At 39.3% G+C, this 26173-nt stretch overlaps 2 protein-coding genes across 7 annotated transcripts in view; one reads left to right on the top strand and one right to left on the bottom strand.

Moving 5' to 3' along the window:
• Positions 1–11527, bottom strand: part of Cert1 (ceramide transporter 1) — a 79019-nt gene extending 67492 nt beyond the window's left edge. Inside the window, exons 1-2 of one of the 2 annotated variants that reach the window (XM_048368284.1) lie at positions 10968–11527; positions 4114–4248 (exon numbers count right to left, since the gene is read on the bottom strand). In XM_048368284.1, the coding sequence (XP_048224241.1) occupies positions 4114–4248; positions 10968–11063 (231 nt within the window). In that variant the 5' untranslated portion in view covers positions 11064–11527. The remainder of the gene's footprint in view (positions 1–4113; positions 4249–10967) is intronic. The other variant, XM_048368285.1, reaches the window with a different exon arrangement.
• Polk (DNA polymerase kappa) overlaps positions 10968–26173 on the top strand; it is a 50651-nt gene continuing 35445 nt past the window's right edge. For 2 of the 5 annotated variants that reach the window (XM_048368281.1, XM_048368278.1), the window contains exon 1: positions 11869–12001. The gene's annotated coding sequence lies outside the window, so the exon portion shown is untranslated. Of the gene's footprint in view, positions 11103–11868; positions 12002–26173 lie in introns of those variants that run through there. The other 3 variants (XM_048368280.1, XM_048368282.1, XM_048368277.1) reach the window with 3 other exon arrangements.

Raw genomic sequence — 26173 nt, 5'->3', positions numbered from 1 at the left:
GTGCTAGCCTTGAGCAAAAAGAAACCAAGGACAGTGCTGGGGCTCTGAGTCCAAGGCCCAGGACTGGCAAAAAAAAAAAAAAAAAAAAAAAAAAAGATAGCCTAAAGAATATGAGCTCTGGGGCTGGGGAGATAGCCTAGTGGCAAGAGTGCCTGCCTCGGATACACGAGGCCCTAGGTTCGATTCCCCAGCACCACATATACAGAAAACGGCCAGAAGCGGCGCTGTGGCTCAAGTGGCAGAGTGCTAGCCTTGAGCTGGAAGAAGCCAGGGACAGTGCTCGGGCCCTGAGTCCAAGGCCCAGAACTGGCAAAAAAAAATAATAATAATAATAAAAAAAAGAATATGAGCTCTAACTGGGAGAGAGCGAGGGAAAGAGGTGGGTGACATCATCTGAAAAGAAATATAAATGTACTCCTTACCTGACTTATGTAACAATAACCCCTCAGTACAGCATTTTTATAATTACAATAAAAAGAAAAAGAATGGAAGATCTTTGCCACCCAATTATCAGATAAAGGTCCAATATTTAGAATATATAGAGAGCTAAAGAAACTAAACCCTCAAAGAATCAGCAACTCAATGAACAAATGGGTTAAATGTAGTAACTGAAATATGGTAGATTCAGGGAAGAACTCAAATGTTGTAATTCTTTAGAAAGACTCACAGTTCAACAAAATAAACACCAGGAAACCAGTACTCAAAGAAGAGAGGTGGGATCAAGGGGAAGGAAGCAGACAAATGAGGAGAGTAAGTAAGCAGGGGTAAATGTCCTTATAAATTAAATGCCTATCCTACAAAATTAAAATTGAGAGAAGGGTTGAAAGGGATGGGGAGAATGATCAAAATGCACTATATTCATAAACTGCTTTGTTGAATGGCAACTACTTTGCACGACTACTTAAAGACAAAAAAAGTTAAAAAAAATGGGGAAAAAAGGTGGGCTAAACACCCACAGATATTTAGTAATAGTTACAGTAAAACTGTTGCCATATATATGTTATATGTTAAATTATATATGACATATAACATAATATATAATAACATAAGTTAATATTTATTCTTTGTCTCTAGAGATAAAATGATATAGGTAACAGCCCATATTACACAGCAAGAGGTCCTGTGGCTTGAACTCTAGACTTGGGTGCTGGCCCTAAGCTTCTTTTGCTCAAGGCTGGTGTTGCACCACTTGAGTCACAGAGCTATTTCCAGCCTATTCTGAGTAGTTTACTGGAAATAAGAATCTCATGGACTTTCCTGCCTGGGCTGGACACAATCCTCAGATCTCATACTCCTGAGTAGCTAGGATTACAGACATAAGCCATCAGTGCCCAGCAAGAGATATCTTTTTAACAAAGATCATTAGTATTATAATTACTTAATTGAAGTATATATTTTATTTGTAAATTTCATCCTTAAATTTGATGTGTTGCTTTGTTTTTGTAACTTCCTTAATACATGAAATACAGAACTGAAATCAGACTAAAAATTGAAAAAATTAAAAAATAAACATGTTACTGTTTCTATCATGTTTTGCTACACCTAAAGGCCACCACTTGTTCAAATCTCTATCTTTTTAAAAATAATTACTTGGTCCAGTGAAAATATGAAAGTTCTACACAGAAATGCATCTATAACAAAAACATTTACAATAAACTACCATTTCATTGTAGATGCAGTGAAAATGTTTATAAGAATTTTCATTTTATTCAAATAAGCCATATAGTATTACTATAGGCTATAATTCAAGAAAGGGCAACTCTACTTCAAACAACAGAAACTAGTTAATCCCTCTTTACACTTTAATAACAATAATATATTTTTTAAAAGACTACAGAAGCCAGTCAACATGATATTCTAACAATCCTACTACTTGGGAAACAGTAAAGATAAAATTTATTTATTTTATTTATTCTTCCTCTCAATTTTCACATCAACCATCAATATGTTATTCTCAAAGCCAAATACAACAACTACTATCTAACAATATGCAAGGGAAGAAGGAAAGACTCATGAAGACTTCAAAACACTGGAATGTTCAAATTTGTAAGTCTCAGACATGAATGGTCTCAAAATGAAAAAAAAAATCCAAAATGTTAAACTCCATATAATTTCAAAATATACAATGTACCACATACCAATTATGTTCAAAATATGCCTTTCAAATTGGCTCTAAAATAGGAGGTTAAAAGCTTAAATTTTAACATTTCTAAATAGTTCTTATTTTTGAACTTAATATGTGACTCAATTTTTCCTGTTCTTTTGGTTGGAAGTGGGGCCTGAATTCTGGGCTTGGGCGCTATCTTCTTTTGCTCAAAGCTAGCCCTCTACTACTCTGAACCACTTCCAGTTTTCTGGTGGTTATTTGGAGGTAAAAGCTTCATGGACTTTCCTGTCAGAGCTCGCTTGAAAACAGGATACTCAGATCTCAGATTTCTGAGTAGCTAAGGCTAGACTCAATTTTTGCTTTCAAACTTTGAATACACAAGTAGAAGAAGGTACACAAAATGATGGAAAAATACATCAAGGTCTTCCTTAAATACATTAATATAAACAATATAGAAGGCAACTCAGTGATAAAAATCTCAAGAATTCTTTCTGATAATATAAGCAATGTACATTTGACTTCTGTGTAAAAACAAACAAACCTGTAAGTACTTTTGTTTTAACATACCCATTCTTAGATTTTAGCTGCAATAACCCCCTTAACTGATCTCTACTTCCATGTCTAGTCTTAACAAGTACTGTTTGGTTTTCTTTTTTGGCCCTTTATTGAAGCTGTCCCTTAGATGTCTCAACTACTATTTTTTGTTATAATAATATACTTCTGCTCCCAGGAGCTATAAAGTCAATAGTTTCATCCCACCTCTGTTTATGTTAATTTATTTGATATGTACATAGCTTTACTAACATGTACACTAATTATCATAATTTAAGTATACGCATAGTACAAAGGCTTACTTTTATGTAAACGAAGTTGAATATAAACTAAGTAGAATGACTCACCAAAAGTGAGTTAACATAACTGAGGTAACATAACTGAAAAACATTAGAAAACACCATAAAAATTCAAAAAGAGTCTACATATTGGGCTTTTCAAAATTATGACTAGGATTTTATTCTACTGGAATAGAATAACACTGGGAACTGGAGACCATGCAATATGGATATACTGTACAGTTTACAGAGGAACAACTTCTCTTAAATGGTGTTGAAACAGGCTTAGTATGCACCAGTGGAAGGTGGAATGACTAACAAAGAGGGTAAATGCTGTTGAATTTGGTAAATATAATTTAGTTGCATGTGTAAAAATAGAATAATGAAATTTGCTGAATCTGTTCAGAAGGGAAAGTGGGATGGGGGAGTAATAGTTTGAGGTTGATTGGATACATTGTATAAATGTGCAAAAATATCACAAACCAATCCTTATACAACTAATACACACTAATAGAAAAAAGAGAAATAGTATTATAACTACATGAAAAAGTTAGGAAATGAATATATCCTTATACATTTAAAATTTTTAAATTTTAAAATAAAGTAAAATATTAAAAAAATTTTGACTTAACTTTTTCAATAATCAGGTAATTAATTGTCCAAATCACATCAGATACAGTCTGTTAACATCTTAATTTCTTAAGATGGCTTGATATACTCATTTAAAAAGCTTAGGACTAGGAATATGGCCTAGTGGAAGAATGCTCATCTCCTATACATGAAGCCCTGGGTTCGATTCCTCAGTACCACATACATAGAAAAAAGCTAGAAGTGGCACTGTGGCTCAAGTGGCAGAGTGCTAGCCTGGAGCAAAAAGAAGCCAGGGACAGTGCTCAGGCCCTGAGTTCAAGCCCAGGACTGGCAAAAAACAAAACAAAACAAAACAAAAAGCTTACATGTCTACACAAAATTAGTATGTAGTAATAAGTAATCCAAAATGAAATAGTAGTAGGTAATGGTAAGGATGCCAAAGTAAGTTTATGGGGAAAAATACTAGAGTACATGCTTCTCAATGGCAAGGATCCTTATTTTGTTCATAAATGTACACCAAAAACCTAGCTGGTGGTAAGTAGTGATACTCAGTGATTACTTGTTGAATAAAGAACAGGAACTTACCGTGATCACAGCCTTGCTAAGACAGATGGACCCCCTGCAGCCATATTCTGTCTCATCTTCAGATTTGTAGTAACTCAAAGTATTGTTTTTCAGAACTACCCAACGATCCTGCCATCCATGAATGTAGTTTGTCCACTGGGGGTAGGAACAAAGGAAAGGGAGAAGAAAGCAAAAAAAAAAAAATTACTATTTTAGAAATCTATACTTTTCAAAACAGCAATCTAATTTCAAAACAAAAATGTCAAAATTATTAGAATGAATAATAAAAGGAACATTAAAAGGTAAAAAGCTCATTATTTATAGTTTTTCAATGATGTAATACTTAAGCAGGAAACATATGAAATACAGTATTTTGTCTATCTTTTGAAAAATAAAGCAAGGTAAGATTTGGTTAAAATATTTGGCCTCCTCTCTTCACCACATAAGTGACATTTCAACTATTCTAGTTTCTGTGATAATTAGTATTAGTCACCAGAAACATTAAGTTACATTATATAGTCTCTACTACACTAACTACTACATAAAACTTTCTAAATTTACAATGCTAAAATTCTATATTTTTGTGAGAAAGTGTGTGTGTGCGCGCGCACATGCACCCAAGTAAAATATTTTATCAACAATCTTTAATATGTCCACATCCATTTCTCTCCTACAGAACTCAATATTATGTACTTTAAATGATTAATTCACTTTCAATGTTTCCCTGATGTGATATTTTTCTAGCAACTTAATAGTATAGTGTAAGTATAAAACTGGGGGCTGAGAATGTGGCTTGGTAGAGTGCTTGCCTAGCCGTAGGTTGGGTTCCTCTGTACCACATATACAGAAAAAGCCCAAAGTGGTGTTGCGGCTCAAGCAGTAGTGTGCTAGCCTTGAGCAAAAAGAAGCCAGGGACAGTGCTCAGGCCCTGAGTTGAAGCCCTAGGACTGGCAATAAATAAATAAACAGATAGATAGATAAATAAAATAAACTGGCTTACAGAGACATATTTGCATTTGTCTCTGGTACTGGACTTAAGAATACTTACGGGAGTTATTATTATTAATTTTATTATTTATTATAGCAAGTACAAGTCCTTGAGTTCAAACCTCGGTACCAAAAAACAAAATCCTTTATTTTTAAGGTCCTGACAAACAATGAAGATCACATCAATAAACTGACAAAGGTAGAAATGTGACTTCTATGGAAATACTTGATTTTGCAAATTTTAATTATGTTCTTCAGTTTAAGTACAAATAATTCCCAAATGAATTGCCAATTACAAACACTTGCAATTCAAAATGGATTTCTAAAACATATTGCAGCAGGTCAGAAATGTCTTCCATTTCTTTAATGAACCCCTGAGATTAGTTCACTTCTTAAACCTTCTAAGCCCCATTATTACAAGCTCTCTGAGACAACTTTCCCAGGTCGACAATTAGCTCATTCTTTTCAAAGGGCTCTCTAATCATGATTTTCTTTTGCTTGTGACCTACCTCCACTAAGATACCAACTTGAAATAAATGATTGTTACAAACAAAACCAAACTCACCTCCTCCTATGAAGTGTATGTCCTCCCTATGTATCAATTTACTTGGTAGTACTAATACTTCAGCAGTCACAGACTCAGGCCTGGTCCAGCTAACCGAGTGGTGAACAAATTTTACTAGTTGGGCACTAGTGTCTCACGCCTGTAAGCATAGCTACTCAGGAGGCTGAGATCTAAAGAAGTTAGCACAGGCAGGAAAGTCTGTAAGACTCGTATCTCCAGTTAACAACCCAAAAATCCATAAGTGGAGCTGTGGCTAAAGTGGTAGAGCACTAGCCTTAAGCAAAAATGCTCAGGGACAATGACCAGGCCCTGAGTTCTAGCCCCAGAACTGTCAGGAGAAAAAAAATTTTTCAACTATTTACTTGTGCCAGAAGAATTTTGTTTTTTAGTTTTTATGCTGGTCCTGGAGCTTGAACAGTTTGCTCAACACATAGCTCCACCTCAGCTTTTTGGTGGTTAACTGGAAATAAGAGTTCTACAGACTTTCCTATAGGGGCTGGCTTTGAACAAAAATCCTCAGATCTCAGCCTCCTGAGTAGCTAGGATTAGGGGCATAAGCCACAGACACAAGCTCTGGAAGAGTTTAGATACTACTTTTTTTATTTTTTTTTTCCAGTCCTGGGGCTTGAACTCAGCACTGAGCACTGTCCCTGGCTTCTTTTTGCTCAAAGCTATCACTCTACCTCTTGAGCCACAGCGCCACTTCTGGCTTTTTCTATATATGTGGTGCTGGGGAATGGAACCCAGGGCTTCATGTATGCAAGGCAAGCACTCTACCACTAGGCCATATTCCCAGCCCCAAGACACACTGCTTTTATGAGCTTCTGTTCCTTTGCATAGTTTAAATGGCTGAATAATGAAAATGCTAGCACAGTTACACAGGATGCTTAATACCCTACCATTCCTTACTAAGGCGTAAGGAATTGTACTAATTTTTCCTTTGCGATTCATTCTTAAATCTGCACACTCTTCCCAATTTTCAATTACTCCACTCAAATGTTCAATTTCTAGCCAGGTGCTAGTGGCTCACACTTATAGTACTTGCTACTCAGGAGGGTGAGACTTAAGGATTGTGGTTCAAAGATAGCATTGGCAGGAAAACCCATGAAAAACTCTTATCTCCAATTAACCACCAAAAAGTTGGAAGTGGAATTATGGCTCAAATGGTAGAATGTAAGCCTTGAGCACAGTAGCTTGCCCAGGCCGAGTTCCAGCCCCAGAACTGGTGGGAGTGCACCAAAACACACCAAAAACAAAACAAAACAAAAAAATTCAATCCCTAGATTTCTAAGAAGGCTTAGTAACGTTACCTTTAATATCTCTGCTTCTCATAATTTAAACATTTGATTTGCTTATTAAGCATATTTGCTGACTACATTACAAATTTATCTTACTCCAACTCCAAAACTGTCAGGGATTACTTCCTATTCATTATCTACTACACTAGTGGGCCGGAATGGCATTTAATACCCTCAATAGGTTCAATAGTACCTTACTTCCCACCGCTATCCCTTCATGAGGCTAGTAAGTGTGTAACAGTGAAAAAAAACAAATTTGTAACAGTACTTGGTACACAGAATTTTCTGTTTCAGACAGTTATGCGTAAGTAATGAAGCTTCACCTTTAATGTCACTCACTGCAGCTGACCCCCCCTTTGAAAGTGACAGAAGCAGGCCCCAGCAATTGTGTATTTATAATTTTATGTTATTTTCTTAAAGAGAAACCAGGACTCTTTACTCTATAAATGTTAGCTGCTATTATTACACCTAGAAAGTAGGGGTTTTTTGCCTTTTTTTCCTGCTCTCAAAATATTTGTTCCTTTACTTCCCCATTTAACAAATACAAACAAGGCTACGTGTTAGAGATTACAGAAGAATCAAAGATTCCTGTTACCTACAGTTCAGCAATCACAAATTCAAGAGAAAAATATAAATTTAAAATAAGAGTCAGAACCAAGTTCTAAACAAAATGTTTAAACAAAAGTTACTAAGCCTTCTCAGAAATCTAGGAATTGAAGTTTTTTGGTATATGTTTGTTCACTCTCACCAGTTCTGGGGCTTGAACTCAGGGCCTGGGCAAGGTCCCTGAGCTACTGTGCTCAAGGCTTGCATTCTATCAGTTGAGCCCTAATTCCACTTCCAGCTATGGGAATTCCAGGGAAAGAAATCCCAAAGGACTAGCAAAGCAAGTGGCATAGGAGCATGCCTGTGGGGAATCACATACTGAAGCCCAACCTGGGTTGCCAAGTAAGACCCTATCAAGAATGAAAGGAGGGAGGAAAGGGAGAGAAAGGAGGGAGGAAAGGGAGAGAAAGGAGGGGAGAAGTAAATGAGAAAGAATCAAAGATAAAATTTCAACCAACAGGTGTGTGGGAAAGGTAAAGTAGATCCGGAAGGAGGAAATTCAGAACTTGAATAAGATTTATTTTATCCAGGTTTACAACCTTTCAACTCTTATCAATGTATAAATAAACCTTTTCCCAATCAGGATCTATCCTACTTGTTATGATCACCTACAATTACTATTTATCCAATATTCTTGGAATCTACTCTCTTAAGAAATGATTACTTAAGAAAAGTAAGCATTGGTTTGTTTTTCAGATTACCACATTGGAAAATCATGTGTGTGTGTGTGTGTGTTTTGTGGTACTCCTAGTACTGGAGTTTGGTTTAGTCTCAAACTCACGCACCACTTACAACACTCTCCTAGCCCCAGACTGGCACATTTTTAACACAAATTTATACACGCACACATTCTGATTCCATTCTAGTTAAAGGAGAAGTAACATTTATTCTGAAATTTACATTACTCAACTGAAGGAAAAGAATAGATGCTGAATTGTAAATCTTATCTAAAGTATCAGGTAAATACAAAGGACACTTAAATGTACTTTAAACTTAAATATGTACTTAAACTTTAAACATGTACTTTAAACTTAAAAACATTTATCATTCCAAGTGCTAGTGTATGTATTAAATACCTTTGATGTCTTCAGGGAGCTAAAGTTTAAGCTCAGAGTAGTTAAAGCATTTAGGCCTAGTATACACAATGCTTTGTGATCCCCAACAGTCCAAAAACAAAATACGCTTAATTATAAACTTCTAGGAAACATATATAAAACAATAAATTTGCTAAATTTCTGTCATAACTGTTAACAAGATTATCGCAAGCTTTATTCCTGCTGCTTCTACATAAATAGCAACAGTCAAACCGGAAGTTGTTCCCCTTTCATAAAAGTGTTCAGTTAATTACTATATTCTGACATATTAAAATCTCTTCCTTTCCCCCCTTCTTTGAGAGAGGGCCTGGCCTTGCTATGTAGTCCATAGCCCGGCTCAAACTAGCTATCTAGTTATCTGGAAAGTGTGACTCTGTTTTAGCCTCCCTGTATTTGGTGTTACAGACAGCTGCATGCCACTACATGTACTTTCCTATTTCCTGATAGATCAGGAAATACAGTACACTACTCTGCATATGATATTCACAGCACTTAACTTTTCCCAAACCCTCAACACTACTGACTTCCTCAGAAGTATTATCAGTAAGTCAAAAGTTAAGGGGGCTGGGAATATGGCCTAGTGGCAAGAGTGCTTGCCTCCCATACATGAAGCCCTGGGTTCGATTCCTCAGTCCCACATATATAAAAAAAGGCCAGAAGCAGCGCTGTGGCTCAAGTGGCAGAGTGCAGGCCTTGAGCAAAAAGAAGCCAGGGACAGTGCTCAGGACCTGAGTCCAAGGCCCAGGACTGGCCAAAAAAAAAAAAAAGTTAAGTGTTTTAATTTTATAAAACACATCATCACCACAATATTAGCGTGACAGTCATCTTCTCACCTAATGAGAAAAGTGGTGAAACTACCAAAATCACTGAGGACAAGAGTTGTGGCTCAAGTCCTAGAGCACCAGCTCAACAAGCAAGCCCAGCAAACCAAACAAGCACAAGGAAGGCTCTGAGTCCAACCACCACCAGCACAGGCAAAACTCACTGGAAAGCAAAGAACTCATTTCAAAGCAATTTCCATTTAAATCCATGACACAATATGTTCAACAGATTCCTAAAGGTATTTAAGAAAAAAAAAAAACAAACGGGAGTGGGGGTGGGGCTTGCTTAACTGAAAATATGGCACTGAAATTTCAAGTGATCATGGAATCAACACACAGTATTTCTGTTACACAAGTAAAAAGTTAACGCTACTAAGCCTTGCCATCTGACATATTAAACTTTCCTAAGCTCTTTTTCATTAGCCTTCAAAAGACATTATAAAAGTCTTAGATGAAACAATTCTACAAATGGTGTCCAAATGATTCTAACATGATCACTGGAACAAGAGTGATTTCTTAATAGCCAGTGGTTTGCACATGACTTGCTATCTCATGACTAGTTTGTTGAGCTCGCAAGCTCTTTAAGTTAACAGTTAGCTCCAGCGATTTCTTAAAAAGTCTAATAAGGAGGGAGAGGAAGTCAAAAAGGTTATGTCTTCTCTGAAACTTTAAAACATGTACCATCAGAAGGCAATTTCGATCCTGAAAAAGACTATTTTACTAAAATTTTGAGGGAAAGCTTTTAAAAATACAGAAAAAAAAGTAAAGTGTCTTTTTTTGACCCTGGCCCCTTAAACTGCATGTGTATTAAATCCTTGTGCACTGAAGGTTAGTTTCCGTGCTGACGATCCAGATTAGATGCTTTAATATTTCTTACACCTTATACCCACCAGTGCCACAATTCAACAGTTCTTTTCTGAAGTGGGGCAAGGGGAGGGGGGTGAGAGAGAAAAGTATGAAAGTGCTCCAAGCTCATCATCACCCATCACACCAAAGATGAACTACTACCTCAAATGTCAACTGTCCCCCCCCCGCCCCACCTATTGTGCTGACACCCCCAAACTTAACTGGTTGGAAAGATCCGATCTGAACCGCTCGGGGCTACCTAGTACACTTCGGGTAACACTGTAGCCCAACCCAGATTCCTACTCTCCGGGGCAGCTAGCTGCCGCTTTGGGGATGGGTGGGTGGGTGGTCTCAAGACACCGAGGGCATTTCGACTCCCACTCTAAACACGGGGTAATTCACGCCTTCCCGGGTCTTTGGCGGCCACTGACCAGCCCCCGGGCCGGCGAGGAGGGCAAGCCACCCCCGTTCCTCCCCCGGCCCGGGCACACACCGGCGGCGCTGCTCAACCAGGGGCACGCCGCAGCCCCCGCCCCAGGACGGCCGGTGCGCCCCCCCCGGCCCGCCCCACCCCACCCCACCGCCCGCCCGCCCGCCCGCCCGCCGCGCGGCAGGTGAGTCCGGAGCGCGGGCCCGCGGCCCCCCGCGGGCGGCTCACCTTGCTGAGGACCCCGCAGCGCTCCACCGGCGGCCCGGACTCCGTCTCCGGGTCCTCCTCCGAGCCCGACGAGTTCCAGCTCTGGTTATCCGACATGGAGGCACGACAGGCGAGCGGGAGAGCGAGCCCCGCTCGGTGAGGCGCGCCGGAGGCGGCGCGCGGTCCCTGGGGTGGAGGGTCGGGGGATGGCGAGGAGAAGAAGCAGCGTGCCTGCTCCGGGGCGCGGGGGAGCAGGAGCCGGGACGAAGCGCCGCCGCCGCCGCCGCCGCCGCCCCGCCGCCGCCGCCGCCGCGCCTGACCCCGAGCGGACCGGGGAAGGAGGACGAGCGGCGAGGGAAGTCTGCCCTTCCAGCCGTCGGCCGCCGTCGCCGTGACCCCCGCGCTGCGCCGGGCGCCGCCGCCCGAACCCGGCCCCCGCGGTGCCCACCTCCTCGGCCGGGGCCGAGAAGAGGGGAGGACGACGGGAAGAGAAGAGCCCGCGGCAGAGACCCCGGTCACCTCACACCTCCGCGACCGCCGCCATCTTCCAGCCGGGCCCACTATTTACCCTCCCCTCCCCTCTCCGCTCCCCTCCCCGCCGTCCTCCCATTCTCTCCGCCCGCCCCGCCCCGCCCAGTCCCGTCCCCCCTCCCGGCGTCTGACGTCACACGCCGAGCGTTCGGGATCTCCCACTCTCCCCCCCCCCCCCGCCCCCTCGCCGCACGCTGTCTTACCTCCAGCCCTCCCGGGTGACGACGGGTAGGGAAGTAGGCGGGGCCGAGAGAGGAGCGGGCGGGTGACGGACGCCGCCACGCTGCATTGTGGGAGGGACGCTGCCCCGCCGCCGCGCTGCTTCCTGGGAATTGTAGTCGTGACTTGAGGCGGCTCGTGAGTGTCGCGCGTGGGGAGGAGGGGGGGCGGGGAGCTCGTTGCCTTGGAGACGGCTAGCGGCGAGTGGGCTTCCTCTCACAGGTGCACGACCTCTCGCGCCGGGCGTCGCCTCGGTCCCCGCCGAGCGTGTCTGTGACGGATCCTCCGGGCTGGATGCCTGTCAGGCAGGTGAGGTTGGCCCGGGGTGTCTCCCGTAGCTGCCTCCCGGAAGCCCGGGGGGACGTGTTGGGGACTGTGCCCGGGCATGGTGGTGGCGGGTGGGTTAGGGGCCGGGGCCGCCCTGGGGACACCGGGGTAGGATGGATGGGGCGGGGGTGGGGGTGGGGGGCTCGCCTTCTCCCGGGCCGGAATCCGGAAAGATGTCCCGTTCTTGCCTTGAGAAGTTAACCCTTCCTACTTTCCCGCCTTTGAGGGGAGACTCCCCACAAGCGCTCATTGATGTTGAGTTCCAGAATTTTCCTGCCGTGGGAAGTAGTTTTGAGGTGGTGAGTGACTAAGGCAGGTGGAGAGGATTGGGGAATTGAGAGCAGGTCACACGTTAGCCTGGTGCTTTCTTAGCTTTTTGTCTTCTTGAGACCCATTGTTCACCGTCCCTGAAAGACAGGATAGGTTGGAATAGAAAGGTTTTGAAGGGGGGGGGGGGGGCGGGAATGTCTAATGCAATAGTTGTATTAAATAATAAAGTATTAGGGAGGAGTTTTTGTTTCTTTTTATAATTAGATGTCCCTTATTATCACAGCGGTGATGTACAGCGGGATGACAGGTAACGAGGCAGGCTTTTTAAAAGATGGGGTGAGCGGAAAGAGCAATGGAAGAGCTAACAGATCTTGTTATCATCTCCTGTGTGCATGTTTTAAGAAAAACTTATTGTGAGACCTTTAACCCTGTAGCTTTAATAATTTAAGTCCTGTAGCTACTTATCTATCGTGTTGATTTCCTGATGAAAGCTAACAATACATTTTCATAGTAAAAATGTAGAAAGAGTACCTGCTTACTACCAAGATACTAAGAAACTTTGATTTGGAATGTAAAGGCACAGTGGCAAGAAATAATTCTGGTAGCAATGGAAGATGCCAACAGAATTGGGATCTTGTGGGGGGGAAAAATAGATTGAGAAGTACCTGTGATATCTTACTCTGACTTAGATTGACAATAGTTACTAAATCCGCCTTTCCCACTGTGAAATCATGATAGTGCATAATTGAAAGACATTCAGAGGAATAAAGAAATAAAGCTTTAAGAAATAAAGCTTTAGAAAAATACTTTGTCAGATGCTAAAAACCTAATCCCTAGCTTGTCATTCAAAAAGCCAAAGGGAAAACCCACTTAGCATATTTTTTCTTCTTTATTGAATTACACAAAAGTACGCTGTTAGAATATTGAATCGTTGTGCTTTGCCTTGTTATTGCCTAATATGGCTTCACTTCTTATTTCTGATCTTTTTACACTAGGTTTTAAAAATCTTAAAGTAAATGACTGAATTATTGAGAAATTCACTTCATACTAAATTTAGAGTCATGGAAACATTGTATATGTCTATTTTATAATTGAGCTTTCTATTATGTTTTATGTTTTTCTAGACTATATAATTAAGCAGTATTCATAGTTAAGCAGTACTTAGGTCACTTAGGTGCCCATTAATAGGGAATTCCTTTGTTATATTTAGAATATGAGAAATTTCCTTTTTAAAAAAAGTTCTTGCTACATTGTTGTAACTTATGTACCTATGAGGCTAAACTATTTCAAGTGTAGAAAGATTTTTGTATAATGATTAGACTATTACATTACAGGTTAAGATTTACTTCATTTACTCCATTACTGTTAAGAAAAAAAAGGCAGTGACAATGAAAGAATAAAACGAGCTTTCTTTATTCAGTGGTGAGAATAACAAACTTTATTATTCTTTTTTATTACCATACACATTTGATTTAGTTCTCTTTCCTTTCAGAAAATTCAAGAAACGTAGAAAATACTAGATATATCCATTGCTATTGGGATGTTAATATAGTGAAGTTCTTTGCTTTTAGGGTGGGATAGAAGCGCCTGTTCAGTGGGAGATTGTAGAAAAACTGGATAAGAAAGGTTTATGAGGGGGTAATAGTTAAAGTAGTGTTGTGGAATTGAAAGAATCTAAATTTTGCTCCATCTGATTGTCCTCAAATCCTATTATCTAAACCTATTATCTAATCCCTCTACTGGCTGTCTCTTTATCATCTCAGTGAAAACAATTGTCATTCAGAATTTTAAAGAGGGAAAAATTGAATTTATTTCCTAATGTCATTACACCAAGTCACTTTGAGTGGAATAAGTTGATTGATGACTTAAAAGCAAGCTACCTTGCCTAGGCACCCTGGCTCACTCCTGTAGTCCTAGGTACTCAAGAGGCTGAGATCTGAGGATCACAGTTCAAGGCCAGCCCCGACAGGAAAGTTTGTGAGACTCTTACCTCCCATTCACCACCAGAAAATGAGAAGTGGTACTGTGGCTCAAAGTGGTGGAGCATAGCCTTGAGCAGAAAAAACTCAGAGACAGTACCCAGGCCCCGAGTTCAAGCTTGACATATAAAATAATAGTAATAATAATAATAATATAATTGCAAGCAACCTGTAGGAATTGCAGTTAACAAGATGCAGGAGAAAAGATCACTAGCTCAGTATCAATTAAGGAAAAACCAAAACCAAATTCCATTATAGAGCTCTATTATGATCTAGTTGTTGAGGGCATATTTACTGTCATACTCTAGGTTTATTAAGTTTATTATTCATTCTTCACAAAAGTCTTTCAAGATGCACATTATCCTTGTGTTACATAGAAGAAAATCAAGTTCAAGAAAGTTAAGGACGTGGGGCTGGGAATATGGTCTAGTGGAAAAGTGCTTGCCTCCCATACATGAAGCCCTGGTTTCAATTCCCCAGCACCACATATATAGAAAAAGCCAGAAGTAGCACTGTGGCTCTCAAGTGGTAGAGTGTTATCCTTGAGCAAAAAAAAAAAAAAAGAAAGTTAGGAAGTTGCCAAAGTTCATAGCTAATGAATAGTCTAGCCCAAACTTTGGATGGAGGAAGCTTGTGGTACATACTTTACTGTATGTAGTGGTGATTGTCCTAATGGTTTTAAACGTTTAAACATTGTAGAGTGTGTCAAAGTCAAATGCTCTTCTAGGTAAATTGCATAATATTTCTTTAGTTAAACAGCTTCTGGGGTTAGGAACCATGGGAAGTGGGAGAGGGAAAAAATAGGTTTGTGGGGAGAATATGATTGAGGTATTTTGTATGAGAAGGTCATGAGACTCATTTTAAAAATATTTGTGAGGAAGTTTTAAAAGGGAAGGGCATAAGAAGAGTAATAATAAAAGAAGGGTCAAGTATTGAAGTGCATTATATGCACGTACCAAAATAGCACAGTGAAGTCTTCCTTTATACAATTAATATATCCAAATAAAGTAATTTAAGGAACATTTTTCTTAAAATCTTTAAGATGCAATAGCATATTATGCAGCCATTTCTTTCTGAGATATATTAGCAAGTCTGTGTTCTAATTATCCACTAATAATTTAAATGATCCCTTGAGCCTATTGGAACTACCCTTTTTTCTTTGGTTGATAAAATTATAGCATATAGCATAGTTTGTTAGGAAAATAATCCTTGCCATTTGCCATTATTTTACTTTTTAAAATATTTTTAATATTTTCTGAATAATCTTGAGAAGTAACAATAATACTATATTGGTAAACAATTTTATTACAACTTGTACTAAAAATAAAAACATAATAAACCCAAACTTTTATTAAGACATAAACTGGTGATGTCTTTTAAAAGCAAGTAGCTGTTCATTGACTTTTATCCTTAAATCTGAAACTATCCATACTATAAATAAAAATTCTACATTTTATATTCATCTGTAATAGATTTTAGCCTTTCATTCCTTCTGTTTCTTCATCTTGTACTATTATAAAAATTCAACCACACTGTAAATAAATCTTGACAGCTGATGATCTTGTTAAAGAGCAGACAACTGTGTTCTTCCTCCCTAAGACTAAAACATTTCATTTGTATGTTTATATATACTAGCTATGATTACAAGAGCAAGAAATCTCAGTTATCCATCATCAGTTTCTTTGTTGTATCCCTGGTATATACATCCTCCTTGTGCATTTGTTCATGTATAAACTGTATCAAATAACTTTCAGTGCACAAACATAAAAATAGTGCCATCCAACATTCATTCAGCAAATTTTATATTCTAAAATTTCTTTGCAAGTTACACCATGATGAATCCTTCCTTCCTTTGGAATGATTAACCGGATGAGAATGCCAGATTTTCTCTGTCCATAAAAACCCATTGTTAAAATGTAAGGGGGAAATTATTTATTTTGGTATAATAGGTCAAAGATTTCAATGTGTGGTCACTGCCTTTTGATTCTGAGTCTGTGATAAGGCAAAACATCATGGCAGAAGAGCATGGTACAACTTGTATCTTCCTATGAGCCCTATCTCTTCTTAGTAGGTAAAGTAGATATTGCCTGATCAAAAAGCAAGTCTAGGGCTGGGAATGTGCCCTAGTGGTAGTGTGCTTGCCTACCATACATGAAGCCTGGGTTCAATTCCTCAGTACCACATATACAGAAAAAGCCAGAAGTGGCACTGTGGCTCAAGTGGTAGAGTGCTAGCCTTGAACAAAATAAGCCAAGGACAGTGCTCAGGCCTGGAGTCCCAAGCCCCAGGACTGGCAAAAAAAAAAAAAAGCATGTCTTCTTGATTTGGGTCTTTGGAAACTCTGGTATCATGGCCTTAAAAAAAAATATATATATATGTATATATTCTCAAAATATATTACAGAATGCAATAGGTTATTAATACAAATAGTTAAGTCCTACTTATCCCTTAACTTCCTTAGCGGTATTATAGACTTTGCATAAAAATTGGTATTCAAAAAATGTTTATTTAAGAAACATTTTTAAATTTTTAAAAAATCCATTGTTCACTCATTTTATTGCTCTTTCATGTGTGGGTGTAGTATTGGTGTTTAACTTAGGACCTGAAGCTTTGTAGGTAAGCAGTCTAATACTGAGCCCTACATTGCCATTTTTGTGTGCCAGTTACTGCTTTGTGTGTGTTACAGTACTGAGGCTAAAAATCATGGCCTTTGTACTATCCCATAGCTTTTGCTCAAATCTAACATTCTACCACTTAAGCCACACCTCCATTTCTGGATTTTTACTGGTTAATTGAAGATAAGATTTGATAAGATCTTGGATTTTTTTAAATTTTTACCTTAGCTACTTAGGAGGTGGAGGTCAGGGGATCACAGTTCGAGCTGAACTCAGAGCAAAAAGAAGTTCACATGACTCCATATCAACAATGGCCAGACATTGTTATCCCAGCTTGTGGGGGAAGCACAGTGACTGGGTGGAATGAAATGTGCCTATCATTCCCATTAGCATGGCAAGCACAGGTAAGATCATAGCCCAGGCTGTCCTAGGCATAATGCAAGACCTTACTTGAGAATAATCAATGAAAAGAAAATTGGAGGCATGACTCAAGTGATAGAGCACCTGCTCAGTAAGCACAAGGCCTTTAGTTCTGTCTTCAGTACCACCAAAAATAAAATGTTACTTTAAATTGTGTTTCTATCATGGAAATTATTTTTCAGTTATTTACGTGCTAGTGTCAGCAGCCAGGCCTGGCACATTTTAGAGAAGAAAGAATGAAGGTGAGAAGAGAGAATCCACATGTATTGAATTCTTCCTATGTATTTTTACTGTTCTGGAGGTCTTACACGTGTGATCACTCATTTACCCTTCAGGAACTTGGAAAGATGTTTTACAGACTAATGTACTAAGATTCATAGACCTTGATACCACATAAGCTGCCCAAGAAGACACAAGTAGTTAACTTTCAGTGTTTAAATTTAACATACCATAATGTCTCATGTCAGTCAGCTTTCCATCTCTATGCCCAAATACCTGAAATTAAGTAAGATTTATTTGGGCACATGTTTTCAGAAGTTTTAGTCCATTGGACATTTGGCTCCATTGCTTAGGTAAGGCAGAGCATCATGGCAGCCAGTGTATATTGGAGCAAAGCTGTTTACCTCCGGTTGGCGATGAAACAAAGGAAAGAAGATAGGAATGAGGTTCTACTATTGCTTTCAGAGACAAACTCCCAGTGACTTCCACTAACTTCCTTCCACTAGACCCCACCTGGAAAAGTTCTGCAAACTCCCAATAGCACCACAGGCTAGTGACTAGGTCTATAGTCATTGGGCCTTTGGGAGGCATTTAAAGCCCAAACTATAGCAGCGTCTTAGAACCAACTTTTAAAATTCAGTGTTTTCTACACCCAAAAGAGGATTTTACATATTTAGTTCTCGTTATATATGTACACATATGTATATACCTATCTATGTATATGTATAATAGGTATATACATGCATACACGTAAGTGTGTATCAGTAAGTCAACAATATTTTTCCTTCTATGAGTTAATAGCTCTTGTTAAGGTACTCTAATAAACTGTTGCATAGCATAAGAGTTTAATGAATTAATAGCTCAGTGTTTTGTGACTTTTTTAACATTTGCTCCCTTTCATGCTATTTTCTATAATATTTGAAACTTCAAAATTAAATGTTACTACAAATGAATCATGTCTCACATTCCTCCCCACCACCAGGTTACAGTATGCCTGGAGAGACAGGAAATACTGTATTTCCAATTGAGAATAAGTATTTCCCTTTTTTAGGGTGGATTTCAGATGCTGTTGTTTATTATTATCTAATCTTCACAATTTGTTTAAATATATTGTATATAACACAATAGTTTACAGATGGATTGTTAATACTTTAAAAGCAACGTACTTTTTAGTGGGCAAAAATCTTTTTGTTGTTGATAATGGGGCTTGAACTCAGGGTCTGAGTACTGTCTCTGAGCTCTTTTGCTCAAGGTTGATGCTTTACCACTTTGAGCAATGGCTTCTTCACTTCCAGCTTTCTGGTGGTTAATTGGAGATAAGATTCTCCCAGTGTTTCCTGCCCAGGCTGGCTTTAAGCCACCATCCTCAGATATCAGTCTCCCATCCTCAGATAGCAGCCTCCTGAACAATTAGGATTACAGGCATGAGCCACCAGTGCAAGCTGGAAATAATCTTTTATAAGAGGTTAGACCAGGCCTACCATTTTGAGCTGTGGCTCAAGTAGTAGAGCACCAGCTTGGGGACTGCACCCAAGCACCGAGTTCAAGTCCCAGGAACACACACACACACACACACACACACACACACACACGCTGGTGACTCATGCCTGGAATCCTGTCTTCTCTGAAGGAAGGATATGATCTAAAGATCATGGTTCAAAGCCAGCCAGGGCAGGAAAGTCCAAGAGAAAACAGGAAGTGGAGCTGTGGCTTAAAATGATAGAGGAGTAGCCTTGAGCAGAAGAGCTCAGGGACTGCACCACATCCAGCCTTTTCTGTTTATGTGGTACTGAGGAATGGATTCCAGGATTTCGTTCAAGCAAGGCAAGCCATTCCACCACTAAGTCACATTCGTAGCCCACCCTTCTGTAATCTTTTTTTAATTTGTTTTATTTGTTTCTGAGTCAAAATATTTCATTATTAAAGAATCTTGGCGGCTTTACAGAATATTCAACTTATCATCAGAATAAATGTATGAGCTAGGCTTTGGAAAAATTACCTTAGAATTTACACTTTAGTTTCAGAAGCGTTTTGTATTGAGGATGGTTTTGCCAGGCCTAGTACTTTATGCCTGTAATCACAGCTGTTTAGGAGGTTGAAACAAGAGGATCACAAGTTCTAGGACCACTTGGAAAACTTACAGAGACCTTGTCTTTAAAAGATAAGATGAGGGGCTGGGGATATAGCCTAGTGGCAAGAGTGCCTGCCTCGGATACACGAGGCCCTAGGTTCGATTCCCCAGCACCACATATACAGAAAACGGCCAGAAGTGGCGCTGTGGCTCAAGTGGCAGAGTGCTAGCCTTGAGCGGGAAGAAGCCAGGGACAGTGCTCAGGCCCTGAGTCCAAGGCCCAAGACTGGCAAAAAAAAAAAAAAAAGATAAGATGAAAGACATTGATCTAGATGCCTTAAATTCATAAACTGCTTTGTTTAATGACAACTCCTTTGTACAACTACTTAAAGATTTTTTTTAAGATAAAAAGAAATAGGGATGTAGCTCAGTGATACTTTCAAAGCCTGTGAAAAAAATCCAGCCACCATTATTGCAAATGATAGGGAAGGAGAGAACATTTCAATTTACTGTTTGAGAGGAATGAATTTTATTTCAGTTGGGTTAAATCGGGTTTGTAAGTTGACTAAATGCTTTCTATTTCATTTTTCTTCATTACAACCACCTAAATGAGTAGGGAAATAAAAAAGTTGTTTTAGAGAATATAGGAGCCTGGTATGGTAGTGCATGACTGAATCCCAGCAGTCAGGAGGTTGGGGTAGGAGGAAAACAAGTTCAGTGCTATCCTGGTCTTCATAATAAGCCCTATGTCAAAAAGAAGGAAGGAAGAGAGGGAAAGAAGGAAAGAGAGAGGAAGGGAAGGAGGGAAAAGAAAAGAGAAAAATAGAAAAGATAAAATAAAAGAATATATTCTTAATTGTCAAAGAGTAGGCTTTTGTCTTTGATGAAAAGCTTGGGTTTTCTTTCAATTTTCATGTACTTGATCTCAGATCACAGGGTTTCATTGTGTTATTTCTTTCAATGATACATGTAAATAAAAAATCTTTATAATGCTATCAAAAATACTTTTTGAGATTTTTATCTTATTTTGTTTTCTACAGAATCAAACCAAGGGCTTCATTCATGTTAAGCAAGCATTCTACCATTGAGCTACATCTTTAGCCCTTAGTTTTACATTTCATTTTGCAACAAAATTTTAAAAACATTTTGTTAAAAATACAGAGTGACATCTGTGCTTTCATTCTCATCATGTAAAACGTGTGGGCATGTGATTTCAATGTGTGTGTTCACTTATGTGTGCATAAAATAATTGGAGGAGAATATGGAAAAATAATTGTTGAAGTGCTGAAATGGATTTGCAATTTTCTTAAAAGTTTAAAAATGTTTTTAAGATGAAAATTAAATGGAAACATTTTAGGTCAGTCAAGTAGCTTGAAAACTTGTAAATTTAGAGTCAGTGTTCTTAATTCATTGTATTTGAAATTAAGTAGTGAAAAGTACAGTTACAATCTATAAATTTGGGCAGGGGGAGGGGAGAATTTCCTTGTTTCTTCTGTGGGTATTTTGTTTTGTTGGAGTACCAAAGTCCTCTCATGTGGTAGGCAAGTGCTCTACTACTTGCTCCTAGCCAATTTGTATTTGGTTTTGTTGAGTCAAGGTCTCCTGATCTTTCCCCAGGCTGGCCTTGAATTGGTGATTCCCATTAGGCGCCTTTTTTTTTTTTTTTTTTTTTTTTTGCCTTTTTCCGCCTGAGCACTGTCCCTGGCTTCTTTTTGCTCAAGGCAAGCCCTCTACCATTTGAGCCACAGCACCACTTCTAGCTTTTTCTGTATATGTGGTGCTGAGGAATCGAACCCAGGGCTTCATATATGCTGGCCAAGTACTCTACCACTAGGCCACATTCCCAGCCTCTGCCTCCCCATTAGTTTGGATTACAAGCGTGTGCCATTACATCTGGCTCACAAAAGTTTTGTGCTTAGTATTTAATGTTAAAACTATTAAATATTTGAACATTTGATAGATTTAGAATAATAACATATTAATGTTAAGTAAGTTATTGGTTTGGTTATTTACCCAGTATTAGAAACAGGAAACAAGCTTTACATAGGAACTTACTATAGTTCAATTTTCTTTTTTTTTGTTTGTTTGTTTGCTTGTTTTTGCCAGTCCTGGTGCTTGGACTCAGGGAATGAGCACTGTCCCTGGCTTCTTTTTGCTCAACGCTAGCACTCTACCACTTGAGCCACTGCACCACTTGGGGTGGGGGGGCTTTTTGTTTGTTTATGTTTTGCTGAGGAATCCAACCCAGGGCTTCATGCATGCTAGGCAAGCACTCTACCCCTAAGCCACATTCCCAGTCCCAGTTCAATTTTCTTTACTTATGACTTTTCTTTTTTCTTGCTTTCCTTCTGCCACCGCTCTACTTTCAAGCCATTCCCCAATTACTTTTGGTAGATTTTGCTTGTTTTCTAGTAGATTATTTCCTGGTTGATATGCTAAATGCTTGTGATGTTGTTTGCATTTTCTTGTGTGCCTTTTCTTGGAGGAACTGTACCATACTAACACTTCTTCAGAATTCTTAAAAAAAAATCCTTACTACCATTAAAAATAGAGGTTTGCTCTATGTTTTTAAGCGGTAATTTGAATAGTCAGTGGTAGAATCAGACTGGGAAGAATTTGTATAGTTTCAGAGAAAATGCAGTTTTGAAGCACCCTACTAAACCACAGGAACCTGGAATTGGATGTGCATTGCTTTTCTACCTCTTAGTTGAAGTGAACCAGGCTATATTCTGTAATATCAGGCTATAATGTTTGACTATTTTCCTTTTTAAAATAAAAACTTTTGTTTATAAAGTCACATTTGCAACCATTTATAGATTTGGAGCTTCATATGTAATACTTCCTGGTAATCATAGTACAAATACTATGAATACTAAAAGCCAAAGAAATAAAATTCACCCATAGGCTCTGTGAACTTTGGCTTTTTATTAGATGTTTACCCTGTTGCCTTTTATCATCTCCTTATCATGAAGGGGAAAAGTAATACTAGTGAATTTCCCACTAATGAAAACTACAAATTTGGCTTAATTTTAAAAATGATAGAAATGATATTGTTGACCGAGAGCTGGTCATATGCCAGACACTGGCATTACATTATTTACTGCCCTTGTAAAAACTATTTGAAGTCAACCTCACTTTCCACCAAAAAAAAAAAAAAAAATAGGGAAAATCATTCACATAGTAAGAGGTAAAAGTAAAGAAGGTAACTTCTTTTCTAGAAGCTCCCTTTTGCTCTATGGATTTCTAGATTTTAAAAAGTCACTAAATGACTGATGGGAAGAGAAAGGATAGCCAGGACTAATGAGAGATTTTTACAAAATTTGAAACAATTATAGAAATTCCCATAAAACACAAAAGGAGTCACCACCGTGACATGAGTAATAATACGCAAAGGATCTCACAGTGACTCAAATGCACTAAAACCTAGTATGTTGCTTATTACTGTACTAGGGAACTTATTTAACAAATACCTGAAGTAATTAAGGTATAAAAAGAAAGAGTTGGTTTTGGAGACCTCAGTCTATGATTAATTGCCTCTGTTGGTTTGTAACAAGACTGTATGGTTGAAGCAAACCTCTTACCTCATTGCAAGACATGCAGCAGAGAGAAAGAAAAGGAAAGAGGCTTGGATCCCCCATAATCTCTTTTAGGGCATGTACCCATTTTTTTTCTTTGATACAGAGATAATCAGAAAGTAGCCAAGCCCTAATTTAAAACAGGGATTTCAGGTGCACATTGAGTATGAAACATTAAGTAAAGACTTGAATAAGATAAGGGGATTTAGCAAAGAAGATTATCTGATGTCAGACCTTCCAGAAGAAGATAAGAGCATTCTGTAGTTTTCAGAAGAAAAGCATCACCGTTTAAGTTGCGAGTAAAGTACAGAAGCAGAGACTGAGAGCTTGTTGCATTTGTCCAACTAAAGATAACAGTGGTGCAAACCATCATGAAAGCAGAAAAAGTAGTGGGAAGTGGTCAAATGCAGGATGTGTTTTGAAACAGCGCATAGGATTTCCTGCCCGTTTTGGGTGTGGGCATGTGGGAATGAGAGGGTCAAGAATGACTCCAAGGCTGTTCATGTGGACAACCAAAAGCCATTAGAGTTGTCCCCATCTAGAACAGCAGCCCGTGGAGTGGCTATGGGGATGGAGACAGATCGCTTTGCAGTGTTAAATTTGAGATACCAGGCAGACATTTGAACTGGTACTGTAATCCTGGAAGCCATTGACACATAAGTGATACTAAATGGTGAAACTACTTAAGTTGCAAAGTAAGCAGCCATCAGCAGGCAGGAAAGCAGCAGAAAGCCACCTGTCTCACAATTTCCCCAGTAACTCAGTTTTTCTAGCCCAAAATTGACCCAAACCAGTTCTTCTCAAAGTTGAGCTCGCTAATTAATAGAAAGCATCCATATATCAAGTACGGTGTGCAAGCAAACCATTCAGTAATTTTTTTCTTTGATACCTTTTTTTCTGGACATGGTGGCATCCACCTATGATCTCAGCATTAGGGGAGCTAAGACCTTAAGTTTGGGGCCAGACTCAGATTCATATTCATATTCTCTCTCAATCTCTCTCTCTCTTTCTCTCTCTCTCTCTCCCCCTCTCCTTTTCCCTCTCCCTCTCCCCTCTCTCTTTCCCTGTTCCTCCTCTCTTCTCTCTCCTCTTCACCTCTCCCCTATCCTCCCTCTTCCCTGGCTTAAGATGAGGTAAGAGGTTTGGTTCTACCATACACTTCTGCAACCACAAGCAACAGGGCCTGTGAAGTAATTACTTCACAGATTTGTTTTGAGCAAAAATCACTATTTCTTTCTGGGTGTTGGTGGCTCACAACTGTAATCCTAGCTACTCAGGAGACTGAGATCAGAGGATCATGGTTCAAAGCTAGTCCACACAGAAGTCTGTGAGAATTTTTTAAAAATCTCCAATTAAGCACCAAAAATGCCCCAAGTGGAGCTGTGGCTCAAGTGCTAGCCTTGAGCAAAAGAGCTCAGGGATAGTGCCTAGGCCCCGAGTTTACTCCCAAGGACTGGTGTGAGCGCGCGCGCACACACACACACACACACAAAAGCTTTAAAATACATATACAGTTTGCCCCTACTAATTGTTGGGATGGTAAAGTTATGACTGATTACATTTACCTGCCAAATAATTCCATTACTGAAGAATAAGACAAATGAATAGTGTAATATTAATGCTGAATGTGATAGTCGAGGGAAAACAACTAGGAGGGAACAGAAAACCAGCTCCTTTGGGCACTTAGAAGTAACAGCTGTACCATTGGTTCCTGTAGTCTCGACACATTGCAATCAGCTAGAATAGCTGGCTCCAGACATTCTCATTTATTTGGCATGTGATGAGACTTAAGCATTAAGCCTTTTTAAAGCTCTCCAGAGTTTGAGAATGATGTGCGCTTTATTTTTTATAGGGTTTTGCTATGTCGCCCAGGTTGGCTTTGAACTCATAATTCTCCTCTGCCTCCTGAGTGCTGAGATAACAGGCATGTACTTTACTTTTCCTCCCTCCTCTCCCCACCCCCTATGAAACTGCCATCATTTTCACAGTACTAAGTTCAAAATTACCTTTATTCTGTTTTGGTGCCCAAATTGAAGTAACATTGTTAAGAAAATTTCCTCAAGATGAAGTTAGTGATTAAGCCTCCTCTAGTTCATGTAAATAAGCTACTGTCCTAGCTGGCAGTGGCACGGTAATAATCCCAACTACAGCCAGAACAAAAAGTGAGTGAGACTGTTATCTCAACAAACTAGCAGGACATGGTGGTTAATGTGTGCTCCCAGCTAAATGAGAGACATACATAGAAAGTTCAGTCTGTCTGTTAACAAAGGGAGTCGGAGAGACAGTAGAGACCAAGTCTGAAACCAAAAACCGCTTGTCAAATAGTATTCCCCACAGGATTGGGGCAGCAACCCAACAGTATGTAACTAAAACCAAACAATTACTCAACATATAAAGGTCAAAAATTGACCTCTCAGGGGAATACAATAGCTCAAAAGCTAGGTATGTACGTTCATATAAGACTACCATCGACATATGGTCTAATATTGACATTGCATTTAAAGCCCTAGGCGAACTTTCTTGGGCGTGGCCACCTGGATACTGTATATGTTCTTGATACATTGTATATTGTATATATGTCTACCTGACCTAGAGAAGAGAGAGAAAAACAGGAAGGATGTAAGATATCACAAGAAATGTACACACTGCCCTACTATGTAACTGTACCCTTTTTGCACAACACCTTGTCAAAAAACTTGTGTTCAATTAGTAAACAAATAAATTTAAAAAAAAAGAAAGTTCAGTCTGTGGCCAGCCTAGGCAAAAAAAGCAGAAAATCCTATTTGAAAAAATTAAACTAAAAGCAGAAAAACCTAGAGATGTGGCTCAAGTGACAGAGAAAGCAGAGTTCAAAACCCCAGTACCACAATATATTAGATAGATAGGTAGGTAGATAGATAGATAGGTAGGTAGATAGATAGATAGATAGATAGATAGATAGATAGATAGATAGATAGATAGATTAGAAGCTTCTCTTAGATCCTTGGCTGTTGCTTACCCA

This window comes from Perognathus longimembris, chromosome 19 (genome assembly GCF_023159225.1).
Source record: "Perognathus longimembris pacificus isolate PPM17 chromosome 19, ASM2315922v1, whole genome shotgun sequence".
In the NCBI taxonomy this organism is placed as follows: domain Eukaryota; kingdom Metazoa; phylum Chordata; class Mammalia; order Rodentia; family Heteromyidae; genus Perognathus; species Perognathus longimembris.
Note: the sequence above shows the minus strand (reverse complement) of the source record. Positions and strands in the feature narration are given on the sequence as shown.